The sequence below is a fragment of the Oncorhynchus gorbuscha genome, linkage group LG10, assembly GCF_021184085.1.
Source record: "Oncorhynchus gorbuscha isolate QuinsamMale2020 ecotype Even-year linkage group LG10, OgorEven_v1.0, whole genome shotgun sequence".
Lineage (NCBI taxonomy): Eukaryota > Metazoa > Chordata > Actinopteri > Salmoniformes > Salmonidae > Oncorhynchus > Oncorhynchus gorbuscha.
Genome location: NC_060182.1, coordinates 37,446,765 through 37,460,433, shown reverse-complemented (window position 1 = coordinate 37,460,433; position 13,669 = coordinate 37,446,765). Strand labels below are relative to the sequence as shown.

The 13,669-nt window shown below is 41.6% G+C and overlaps 1 protein-coding gene across 1 annotated transcript in view; it reads left to right on the top strand.

Annotated features, from left to right (window-relative positions):
* LOC124046886 (synaptotagmin-6-like) overlaps window positions 1-10,947 on the top strand; it is a 68,841-nt gene extending 57,894 nt beyond the window's left edge. The window contains exons 3-8 of the mRNA XM_046367663.1: window positions 1,104-1,662; window positions 3,683-3,803; window positions 5,554-5,608; window positions 5,757-5,873; window positions 8,632-8,782; window positions 9,208-10,947. Of these exons, the coding sequence (XP_046223619.1) occupies window positions 1,104-1,662; window positions 3,683-3,803; window positions 5,554-5,608; window positions 5,757-5,873; window positions 8,632-8,782; window positions 9,208-9,279 (1,075 nt within the window). The 3' untranslated portion in view covers window positions 9,280-10,947. The remainder of the gene's footprint in view (window positions 1-1,103; window positions 1,663-3,682; window positions 3,804-5,553; window positions 5,609-5,756; window positions 5,874-8,631; window positions 8,783-9,207) is intronic.
* The last annotated feature ends 2,722 nt before the right edge of the window (window positions 10,948-13,669 follow it).

Here is a 13,669-nt window from a genome sequence, read left to right as displayed (position 1 = left end):
CACTCGCGCCATCGACATGAATACATAAACACACAAACATACGCACACACAGAGGCGTGGTCAGAAACTAAAAGGCTCAGTTAGTTATCAGAAATATCAATAGTCAGTTCTAAAGAATCCCAGGAATTGGCAACCCTCATAGGAACCTGACAGTACAGGCCAAATATTCACATAATGGCAACAAAGATAGAAAATGCACTTTTAATCTACCTGAATCCACTTGAGTATTCCACAGCCGCACACACACGCACACACACACACACACACACACACACACGCACACACACGCACACACACACACACATGCACACACTAACATAGACACACAAATACATACAGAAAACGGAATGGGTCTGGTAGTCAGCATAAATATCAATCGTCAGTTATAAAGAATCCTCATAGGGACCTCACGAATCTCCTAATAACTGCACTAAGGAAGTTGGTCATTCATTTTTTATCCGAATCCAATTTGTTATTCCGCAGCCGTTTAAAAATACAGTTTCTGCATGATTATCACAGTGCAAAAAGGCAATTAAGTTTCATTTTGTTTTGGTCCTCCCAAGCCCATATACTTTCTGCCTGTGAGCCATTTGGTTAATTTAAAATATGGTAATTATAATCTCCAGATCACTTCATGAGAAGTAATGGAATATAGTTTAGCGTAGGGGGAAACACCAGTAAAACAATCCCACAGCTATTATTTCACATAGCCACAACTCCAACAGGGGATCTGATAACATAATCTCTATGTGCTGTTGTCTTGTAAGACCCCATACCCGTATTGAACAACAGACCCTAAGATGAGGACCATTTGTACTACTGAGTAAAAAAAATTGCATCGAGGACCATACGGTTCTAGGTTGCAGAAACACTATTAAGATTCAAAAATCACTTGGAAATGAAATCACCTGCTGGGAAATCAAGCACAATTCTTCAAACACTGACTCCTCCAGGCACCATAATGAAGCTGTTTATATTTCCCCCTCTCCATCTCCACTGTCTCTGCTTTTGTATACCCTGCCCTTTGCTACTGCCGATTGCATGGTTTTATAAGATTCTCGTATTCCCCCCTCTCTCTCTCTCCGTCTCCTCTGTCTCTGCAGACACAGCTCGTTCAAAAGGCACCTGCCCAGACAGATGCAGTCGATCAGCCTGGACCTTGGCAATGACTATTTTGACGAGGACGAGCAGCCCACCAGCATCGGACGCATCAAACCCGAGCTCTACAGACAGAAGACCCTGGACACTGACGAGTCCGCCAAGAACAGCAACGCCAAGAACTGTGGGAAGATCAACTTCTCACTGAAGTACGATTATGAAAATGAGGCCCTCCTGGTCAACATCCTCAAAGCCTTCGACCTGCCCGCCAAGGACCTGTGCGGCAGCTCCGACCCCTACGTCAAAATCTATCTTCTCCCTGATCGCAAGAAGTTCCAGACGCGCGTCCACCGGAAGACGCTCAACCCCACGTTCGACGAGTCCTTCCAGTTCCCCGTGCCTTATGATGAGCTGGCTGTTAGGAAGCTCCACATGAGCGTGTTTGACTTTGACAGGTTCTCCAGACATGATATGATCGGGGAGGTGGTGGTGGATAACCTCGTTGAGACGTCAGACCTCTCCAGGGAGACGGACATTTGGAGGGACATTCAGTACACCACAACTGTAAGAACATATGTCTGTTTGTCTCTCACTTAAAGCAGAGTTGACATAGTCTGGTCCCAGATCTGTTTGTGCTGTCTTGCCAACTCCTATGGCCATTGTTTGGCATAGGAGGTGGCAAGAGAGCACAAACAGATCTGGGACCAGCCGAGAGTTAACATTGTTCACATGTGTAACCAGTTAGAATAATAACCTCATTCAAATCATTATGCCCCCCAGATAAAAAGTACTTGTAATCATCGCAAAGGTCATGAAACTGTCTGGGCAACAACAAAAAAATGTGATCCTTCCAACGACATACTAAAAGTGGTCATTCATTTTTACACTAATCCTTTTTTGATGGTGTCATGAGGATGTCTTGTTGTGCTAAGTGCAGCAGTGCACTATGTTGTTGGCATCGGTTGGGAATCTATTCGATGCTTCTCTTCACTGGAAGGCACTTCAGCCAGAGAATTATCTGTGGCCCGTATTGTTGAACTTCAGCTGCCTTTGGAGGCACAGCTCAATAATCTAGTAGTTATTGCTAAAGTGGCAGAAAGCAGTTGCCTCGTTGCTCAGCACACACATTTTATTGAACAAGGAAATGACTCACTGCTAAAACTCCCTAGCTCACCATCTTGTAGGCAATTGCAAAGTTAAGTACGCAGTATGCAGACAAGAGGGTTGGAAATGTCTCACAAATTGTTTCATTAAGGACGCAGTAGATTAAACAATACGGGGAGTTTAGGACCATGTACCTGTATAACATGAGCCTGAGCCTTGGGATGGACGAAAGGACTGTTCACAAATGTAAATGTTTAGAGCTGAGAATAGAGCTGAGAATAGAGCTGAGAATAGAGCTGAGAACCCCAAACGCTGGTCAGAGGGGGGTTTGTGTGGAGAAGAGTATCAGCCGGCAGCTTTACTCTGTTAATAGATCATGGGAATGCATCGATAATACCAACCCACAGGCATTAGGAAGATAAAGAGTCTAGAGGGGGCGGGCTGGGAGAAGGACGGAGCGAAATAATTCTTGACATCAGGCACTGTCTTAGAGCATGTTTAATCCATACAAACTATTTCGGGAGGGTTTGCTTACTAATCATTGACCGGTTAGAGGGAGATTAATCAATATCTGTAATACATAATAGAAATGTGTAGGTAGGCCTACTGTTTCCACTGCTTCATCCTGTGGTGACATAGTATTAAATGACAGTGGCTGACTAGAAACTCAGAGGAATTGAACAGGTGTGGTTGTATTGCTTCAGAACTCAAAAAATTGATCTGACCTGAGCCATATTTTACATTTGAACACTAATCCTGGCTCAAACCCAGATTTTTGCATTTTCCCAAATAACGTTGACACTTGCAGCCCATGCCTTCGCCCCACACCCAACCCCCACTTTAATCCTTGCCCTTTGGCTATAATGCTGCACTAATACCCTGAAAAGTAATACTTTTTACTGAGAGGAGGCATTAATAACAGGTCATATTGCCTTCAGACAGAGAGGGCAAAGGGGCAATGCTTAAACTAACTGATTTGAGAACATTACTGCAGTCTCCACATAGTTCCTTAGCTTCGTTTCCTGTAACCCACTATAACTTTCTATGTTGTATGTCTTTAGATGTGTAATTCCACAAAAGGGCCATAGAGTGCCCATTTGTCACTGTCCTGCTGATTTTTCATTATAACTTCTTGAGCGGGAGCCTGATAGTCAGTTCTGTGTGCGATGGCAGGCTTCACACAAATACAGCTCTTGAGGGATATTGTAATGACTTTGGCTTTACAATCCATTTCCATCCTAGTGTTTTTGCCCTTACGTCAGTAGGGCCTGAAGGAATCCTTTCAGTGCTGTGTGTGTGTGTGTGTGTGTGTGTGTGTGTGTGTGTGTGTGTGTGTGTGTGTGTGTGTGTGTGTGTGTGTGTGTGTGTGTGTGTGTGTGTGTGTGTGTGTGTGTGTGTGTGTGTGTGTGTGTGTGTGTGTGTGTGTGTGTGTGTGTGTGTGTGTGTGTAACTTTAATTTTTCTTCTGTTTGCTCCCACAGGAGAGTGTGGACCTGGGAGAGATCATGTTCTCACTATGCTACCTGCCCACTGCTGGACGACTCACCCTCACGGTCATCAAGTGCAGGAACCTCAAGGCCATGGATATCACGGGATACTCAGGTGTGTGTGTGTGTGTGTGTGTGTGTGTGTGTGTGTGTGTGTGTGTGTGTGTGTGTGTGTGTGTGTGTGTGTGTGTGTGTGTGTGTGTGTGTGTGTGTGTGTGTGTGTGTGTGTGTGTGTGTGTGTGTGTGTGTGTGTGTGTGTGTGTGTGTGTGTGTGTGTGTGTGTGTGTGTGTGTGTGTGTGTGTCCATGTCTACGTGCATATGTGTGACTCATTGTTTGTGGTAATGACTCAAAGTAGAAATACACCCTACCCTGACTGTTACATACCAAATTATTAATACAGTCACATAAAATGTCAAATAAAAACAGCAAACTAAGGGAAGTCCTCTCTATCGCTTCTAGTTCTGTGGGAATCTATTCATATTCATCAGTGGCAATATGAAGATGTCATCTCCAGCAGCTTATTTCTATGAGGTTTCAGGCGGTGTTCTGTTATGTAAGTTTGCATCGCAAATGGCAGCCTATTCTCTATATGCTGTATAGGGCTTTGGGAAAAAGTAGTGCACGATGTAGGGAATGGGGTGCCATTTGAGACACAACCTAAAAGTCTGCTGTTCCATATTCCATTTATGTTATCAATAACCAGATACCATTGCAGGAAATATGTTTGCTTCGAAATGAAAGTGACATTCACTGTGAGTTAAATGTCATGAATCGGGTTGTATTCATTCAACCCAAAATAAGACATGTTATTATGTACCTCTCATCTTTATTTACATTTGACAAGTTATACATCCCTCCTCAGAGGATTTACATGTCTTGTCATGCAGGTGAATGAGGACCCAAAAGCGACTTGGCGAAACCAGAGTTTTTAATCCAGTCCATTTATGTTATCAATAACCAGATACCATTGCAGGAAATATGTTTGCTTGACAGAAATGAAAGTGACATTCACTGTGAGTTAAATGTCATGAATCGGGTTGTATTCATTCAACCCAAAATAAGACATGTTATTATGTACCTCTCATCTTTATTTACATTTGACAAGTTATACATCCCTCCTCAGAGGATTTACATGTCTCCCAGTTGTTGCTGAATTGAACTGGGTCTGTGTGCAGTAAACCATGGCTAATCAACGGTACCCTGAAGCATATTTGGTTGCAAAGCAAGCCCTCCTTATATTTTGTTTATGAATCGAGGGCAGCTTACATCTGACTATTATACTGGCATAATGTATCATAGGAGCTGACAGATGAAGATTGAAATCAGTATTCACCACAATAATGTTTCACTTTATCCCGTTAAAGCACTCTGTCGAATGCCTTCACTTCCTCCACTTTCAACACTTGAGATGTTGACTCATCAATATTTAATGTACAGCGAATTATTCCAGACATTTTCAAGGATGATATTGCTATATTTAGGTTTAAGTCGAGCAGGAGTGGGAATACACATGGGAAATACATATGGGAAATGAAATTGATCGCCGCAGCTGCTGTATCAAAACTGATGTGTTTGAGTTAAGGTGAGGTCACTGAAGGCCTGCAGTAATTAGAATAGCATTCGATTCTCAAATGCTGAGACAATGCCTGCATGTCAAGTGTTATAGAGGTAGATCTACACTATCTCTATCGAAAAATCACACTAACAGAGACTAACATCCAGGCATTCTCTCAGCATGTCCCTCGTGACAGACTGTTTGCAGGACATTTGATTTGAGGATTAATCTCAAGATAATGTAGTTATAGAATATAGAATTTAGATTCGTTACAAGCACCTCATATCTTTCCTTTCTCTCATTGGCAGATCCCTACGTCAAAGTGTCTCTCGTCTGTGACGGGAGGCGTTTGAAAAAGAAAGCCCATGATGCAAAACAACCTCCCAGCTAAACCGTCTCTGAGCCAGATAAATAATCCTCGAGAGATTACGTTCGGGAGCCGACAGAGAGTATAGTCTACCCCGAGGAGGAGTGGTCCCCGGAAGGAGATCAAACTACACATACGACCGGTGACAACCATCAAGAAGAACACCCTGAACCCCACGTACAACGAGGCCATCATCTTCGACATCCCCCCAGACAGCATGGACCACGTCAGCCTGCACATCTCAGTCATGGACTATGACTTGTACGTACTGTTTCAAAAATATATATTGGTAATATATTGGTAAGTCGGAAGTTTACATACACCTTAGCCAACTACATTTAAACTCAGTTTTTCACAAATCCTGACATTTAATCTTAGTAAGAATTCCCTGTCAGTTAGGATCACCACTTTATTTTAAGAATGTGAAATGTCAGAATAATAGTAGAGAGAATTATTTATTTCAGCTTTTATTTCTTTCATCACATTCCCAGTGGGTCAGAAGTTTACATGAACTCAATTAGTATTTGGTAGCATTGCCTTTCAATTGTAACTTGGGTCAAATGTTTTGGGGTAGCCTTCCGCAAGCTTCCCACAATAAGTTGGGTGAATTTTGGCCCATTCCTCCTGACAGAGCTGGTGTAACTCAGTAAGGATACTTAACAAAACAAAGAGGCGGGGATGATACTAATAAGACCAAAGAAACGAATAGAAGGGGAAGACTGGACAAGACACATGATAAAACATGACATTCTCCCACTGAATTGAACTGGGTCTGTGTGCAGTAAACTGGCTGTGTCAGGTTTTGTAGGCCTCCTTGCTCGTGCACGCCTTTTCAGTTCTGCCCACACATTTTCTATAGGATTGAAGTCAGGGCTTTGTGATGGCCACTTGTTGTCCTTAAGCCAGTTTGCCACAACTTTGGAAGTATGCTTGTGGTCATTGTCCATTTGGAAGAGACATTTGCGACCAAGCTTTAACTTTCTGACTGATGTCTTGAGATGTTGCTTCAATATAGCCACATAATTTTCCTACTTCATGATGCCATCTATTTTGTGAAGTGCACCAGTCCCTCCTGCAGCAAAGCACCCCCACAACATGATGCTGCCACCCCTGTGTATCACGATTGGGATGGTGTTCTTCGGCTTGCAAGTCTCCGCCGTTTTCCTCCAAACATAACGATGGTCATTATGGCCAAACAGTTCTATTTTTATTTCATCAGACTAGAGGACATTTCTCCAAAAAGTACGATCTTTGTCCACATGTGCAGTTGCAAACCATAGTCTGACTTTTTTTATGGCGGTTTTGGAGCAGTGGTTTCTTCCTTGCTGAGCGGCCTTTCGGGTTATGTCGATATAGGACTCATTTTACTGTGGCTATAGATACTTTTGTACCTGTTTCCTCCAGCATCTTCACAAGGTCATTTGCTGTTGTTCTGGGATTGATTTGCACTTTTCGCACCAAAGTACGTTCATTTCCAGGAGACAAAACGCGTCTCCTTCCTGAGCGGTATGACAGCTGTGTGGTCCCATGGTGTTTATACTTGCGTACTATTGTTTGTACAGATGAACGTGGTACCTTCAGGCATTTGGAAATTGCTCCCAAGGATGAACCAGACTTGTGGAGGTCTACAATTATTTTTCTGAGGTCTTGGCTGATTTCTATTTATTTTCCCATGATATCAAGCAAGAGGCAATGAGGTTGAAGGTAGACCTTGAAATACATCCACAGGTACACCTCCAATTGACTCAAATGGTGTCAATTAGCCTATTAGAAGCTTCTAAAGCCATGACATCTTTTTCTTGAATTCTCAAAGGTGTTTAAAGGCACAATCAACTTAGTTTATGTTAACTTCTGACCCACTGGAATTGTGAGACAGTGAATTATAAGTGAAATAATCTATCTGTAAACAATTGTTGGAAAAATAACTTGTGTCATGCACAAAGTGGATGTCCTAACCAACTTGCCAAAACTATAGTTTGTTAACAAGAAATTTGATTTGTGGTGTGGTTGAAAAACAAGTTTTAATTACTCCAACCTAAGTGTGTGTAAACTTCCGACTTCACTGTCAATACAAATCTGCCGTGCACACTTTCCAGCCACTTGGTGGGAGTCTGTCAAGAGAGACAATGTTTGATTGAACTCAGTTTTACGTCTGCTGAAACATTGTCAAAACATTTCATTCAGACGCTTCTCTCAGAGGAGTATTCTGTATCTGTGCGGTTTGCACGATACGCCTCCTCGAATAGTGCACTCTGTGTGTTGTCTATTTTTCTTTAAACAAACTGGACAACAAATAGAAAGAAAAGGTCAGGAGTCCGAACATTCACTTCGCTGGCTGAAGGGATGCTCTGAGAGTCGTCTTTATCAACAAACATGGCTGGTTAAATGGGTGCAGGTGTGCTAGTTTATTCATACACGTGTGTGTTGCTAACTGGCAAACCGAGTCTACTGTGGTGTGGTTATCAAGTTGTCCTTTGTTTTGTGTACTAGTCAGTCCCTTCGATCTAGGATTATTTTGTGGGTGTAGGGATTATGACGAGGGAGAACAAACGTCACCATTGGTCTGAGCCAATCCAGAGAGGAGTTTGTTGGTGCCGTTATCGTTTGTGGTTGTTGAGCACAAACCCTTTCTTCATCGCATTTACATTTCAGACATAATCTCTCAAAGAGATATGGAAATGTCCCCTTTTAACCACCTAGATGACTCAGCTCTATTCACATGAATTACAACCGCGACATGATCACCTCACCTCTCCCTTTCACTTCTTGCAACTGTTTCCTCTGATAACAAAATGTATGTAATAAGAGTTGGGAGATGCCAAATTAGTTTATTTCAGGTGAATTCCACTATTTTACGTTGGTGGGTTCACAGAATTGTTTTTCTTCTCCATTTACACCGCTGCATGTAATAGAAATTCAGCTATAGAATCAACCCTGCATTTTGTAATGTAGTGTGTCTGAAGAGCAGGATTAGCTGTAATGTTGTGTTGTCGTTGTGTGTGTTGTCTGGCTCCTGCAGGGTTGGTCACAATGAAATCATTGGTGTGAACCGTGTGGGGTGCAGTGCTGAGGGGCTTGGCAAGGGCCACTGGAACGAGATGCTGGCGTACCCACGCAAGCCCATTGCACACTGGCACCCCCTACTGGAGGCCAAGAAATCAGAGAAAGAGGTTAGTTCATACAGCACGTTGCAGTGTGTGAAGAATAATGTGTAGACTATATTTACTATACGTACTATATTGTATATAGTAAAATATACTTTTTTTCAACGATCACATGTCGGATAAAATCAATGTCAGATATTGTAACAGTGTAATATCTATCTTCTATCTGTGTGTCTGTCTGTCTGTCTGTCTGTCTGTCTGTCTGTCTGTCTGTCTGTCTGTCTGTCTGTCTGTCTGTCTGTCTGTCTGTCTGTCTGTCTGTCTGTCTGTCTGTCTGTCTGTCTGTCTGTCTGTCTGTCTGTCTGTCTGTCTGTCTGTCTGTCTGTCTGTCTGTCTGTCTGTCTGTCTGTCTGTCTGTCTGTCTGTCTGTCTGTCTGTCTGTCTGTCTGTCTGTCTGTCTGTCTGTCTGTCTGTCTGTCTGTGTACTGCAGTGGAAAACGCGGACGGCCAGTTTTGACAGCCAGGGCTCCTGCCCCTCCCCCAGGCGTCCTGCTAGCCCCTGAGCAGAACCACATGTGACCCTAGCGGAACGGCCCAGGTTTGGTTTGGGCCTCTTCTATCTCTCCTACTGATCTTACTTCCTGTCTGTTCTGTCCGCCTGAGCCTAAGGAGAAACATAACCCCACTGAGTCTCTCTCTCAGTCTTCACTTTCCCTCAAGTGTAGCCACAGACTGCTCCCAGTCCTAAGACCAGATCCTGGATCAGCATCGTCAGTTATTTGTGAAAGTTATTTGTGAAAGTAACGCTGATCTGGAGTCAGACCTACTACTTGGGAGGCTTTGGTTTGGTTTTTATCCTGAGCTGATCTTCTCACGTGAGTCCCCAAAGGGGAAGATTGTTGTCTGAGTGGAACAGCAGACTGCCGTTTTCCAGTGTATCTATCTTTGGGTTGAGGCTGATGGAATGTGATCACAGCGCTCTCACAGGGACTCGGCCTAAACACACTGACGTTTCTGCTCAGCACTGCAGAGCTCTTTGATGAGAGGCCCCACATGGAAACCACACTTTGAATGCAGTTGATGTTCCCCAGAGAGACAGAGAAAGAGAACTGAAGGATATGGGGTAAGATAGGAACTGAAGGACAGTGGAAGGAACTGCAGAATGTCTAAAGCCGTCTGCCCTTCCTTTCTCCTTTTGTGCGGCAGTAACAAAAAAAACAACATTGTGACCCAGTCAAATGTGTAGTTCTTTCACCAAACATTAACTGTCATAGTAACCAAGCCAAACAAGGCAACAAACTCATTTGAAAATAGTAGCTATGTTGTATATCTTCGCGACATAAACCATTACATTTTCAGGAGTAATGAACAAGAGCTTAAAGGGGTGGTTTTAACCAGTCAAATAGTGTTCATGGAGTTTATAGCGGTTCATTGAATCAACAAATATGATCAGCACATAATACGAGCACATTGCAACAATGTTGGAGCATAGCACCCGAGTGTCTTTCTATGGAACAACGAAGAGTTGAATAGCACACAGACTCCGAACCACCCTTACCTCTCGCTTTGCTTTCTCCTAGTCAGTCTTGGTTCTCTTACCTCTTCCATCGAAGTGTATTCTCATTACTCCTGTTCCCATAGTTTTCCTCTCTCAGCTGAACGTACCGCACTTCTTCAGCACCTTCTTATCGTGTTCTGTTCTCTGGGGTTGGGTTGAAACTGTACAGCACAGTCCTCTATCTGCTCATGTAAAGTTTGTATTTCCCGCCAGAATACAAATTAGGTATAGAACTAGTATTGTTGTGTTTTGGGAGTTTTCCTTATCCTGCAGCGTCCAGACCCTCTACTCCAGAATAAGAGAATATGACCCTCGGTGGACATAATCAACTACTCATTTCCTTATTGTCTTGTCTATCATAAGCCAGAGGTACACTGGAGCAATTTGTAATGGGGTGACTTTCAATATGCTCTTTATACAAGGATTCGTTTATTGAATATTGCTGAGGAGTTTGATCTAAATCCAAACATATTATTTGCGTTATTGAACATTATTCAAAAAAATCCAACAAGTCAGCGTTTACAGTACATGTAGGCAGTCATGTAGCTACTTATTCTACTGTTTTTTTAAATGGTTGTACTGCTGGATATTGGACAGATATACAGTACCAGTCAAAAGGTTGGACACACATACTCATTCAAGAGTTTTTCTTTATATTGACTATTTTCTACATTGTAGAATAATAGTGAAGACATCAAAACTATGAGATAAAACTTATGGAATCATGTAGTAACCAAAAAGGTATTAACAAATAACTGTTTGCCTTGATGACAGCTATTGCACAGTCTTGACATTCTCTCAACCAGCTTCATGAGGAATGCTTTTCCAACAGTATTGAGGGAGTTCCCACATATGGCTGCTTTTTCTTCACTCTGCAGCCCAACTCAGTCCAAACAATCTCAATTGGGTTGAGGTTGGTTGATTGTGGAGGCCAGGTCATCTGATGCAGCACTCCATCACTCTCCTTCATGGTCAAATAGTCCTTACACAACCTGAAGGTGTGTCTTGGCTCATTGTCCTGTTGAAAAACAAATATATGCGGATATCATCTGTTCACCTACTCTGCGTCTCACAAAGACACGGTTGGAACCAAAAATCTCTCAAATTTGGACTCATCAGACCGAAGGACAGATTTCTACCAGTCTAATATCCATTGCTGGTGTTTCTTGGTCCAAGCAAATCTCTTCTTCTTAATGGTGTCCTTTAGTAGTGTTTTTATTGCAGCAATTCGACCATGAAGGCCTGATTCACACAGTCTCCTCTGAACAGTTGATGTTGAAATGTGTCTGTTACTTGAACTCTGTGAATAATTTTTGGGGGGCTGCAAACTGAGGTGCAGTTAACTCTGATGAATTTATCCTCTGCAGCAAAGGTAACTCTAGGTCTATGGCAGCACTTGAAGAAACTTCGGATTGACTGACATTCATGTCTTAAAGTAATGATGGACTGTTGTTTCTCTTTGCTTATTTGAGATATTCTTGCCATAATATGGACTTAGTCTTTTACCAGATAGGGTTATCTTCTGTATACCACCACTACCTTTTCACAACACAACTGATTGGCTCAAACGCATTAAGAAGGAAAGAAATTCCACAAATGAACTTTTAACAAGGCACACCTGGTAATTGAAATGCATTCCAGGTGACTACCTCATGAAGCTGGTTGAGAGAATACCAATAGTGTGCAAAGCTATCATCAAGGGAAAGGGTGGATTTGGTTACTACATGGTTACTACATGATTCCATATGTTTTATTTTATAGTTTTGATGTCTTTACTATTATTCTGCAATGTAGAAAATAGTAAAAATAAAGAAAAACCATAGAATGAGTGGGTGTGTCTAATCTTTTGGCTGTATAAAAAGATAAAAAATAATATTGGTTTGATTATAATTGTTCTTTAGTCTATTTCTACATTGTGGTACTATGAGTACAATCTAATAATTGATGTCATCTCAATACCTAATTGTGTATCAAACAAACAAAAGAAAACAACACGATTGGTGTATAGTTTTTTGGTGCCAAACGTGTTTGTAGCAAAGGTAAACTATAGTTTGTTCTGTCACAAAAATGATTAAAGTAATGTCAGTCACTGAAATTCCCAACCCACCCATTCGTAAAATGTCTGGATAAAAGCGTCTGCTAAATGGCATATGTTATATATTATTAATTCTTGTTTTCTTTCCAGTGAGACTCATTATATTCTGCGCTATGTAGTAAATGTATTGTTTCAATTATTAGAGAAAATACAGCAGGGATTACAAATAGTTTATAATAATAACTTGTGCAACCAAACATGGGCTACCAATTAATTGATTTATTTTCCATCAATTGAATTGTCTGCATTATTTCCAATCCCCAATATATATATTTTTTGTAAATATATATAAATATATATATTGAACACCATCCATATATTGTTCAACTGTGCTCTGATGTTTCACAAATGTTCCAAACCTTTCAATTCTCATAGTTTCTATAGGTTGTAAATTAAAGATACCAATTTGATTAGAAGGGTTCTTGTTTGACTCAGTTGGGTTATGTAAGATGTAATAGAAATCAGGAATCTTCCGTAATGTTATTTCATGTTGACCATGACTGTTTTGATTATTTTACTAATTGACAAGCACATGTTTGAAAGCACATAGAGAAACAGGTTGGTATAGTGGGTATCAGGAAGTGGGTGTTGTTTACAGAATGTAAGGAGCGGTTTTAAGAGGCATCTTCTCTAATTTAAGCTCCTGAGTGCCCTAAACCAAAGCCTCTGCATTAATGTATCCTGTCAACACAACTTTGGCACTGTGGTTATGTAGAGGTAGTCGTTTGAACTCTTTCTCCATGCATTCTGTCTACACAACTTTTTTGTTTTTTAACCCAGGAGGTTATAGTGACTTAATGATAGTACTGGAATGGCCACCCAGATGACAATGTGGCTTCCGCCTGACTACAACTATGCAGCAAAAGCATGTCTGAAGATGGTATACATCAAACAGTATGCAGAAGAAGCATGGTAAAAGTGAACAAATGTACCTAACACACACACATTATATTACTGTTTTAGCCATTTCCTTCCTCTAGAGAGAGCAGGCGTTTACCTCATTTCGTCTGGGAGACAGACAAAACGGACAGACAGAGATACAGAGATAGTGTGGGGGGAAACTAGCCTAGAGATAGTCGCAGGCATATTTCTTGCCGTGAGTCAGTGACCTTTCTCTAATTACGCAGTTGGTAGGTCTATGAGACACAATACAATGAGTCACTTGATGGATTCCCTCACACCATAATTGTGTCTTTCTTCACAATAGGATTGTTCAGGTTTTCTCACATACTATATTTACTGGTTACAATCGTGATAAGATCCTTCCTTCCATTACTGATAGACTCCTCATATCTGACTC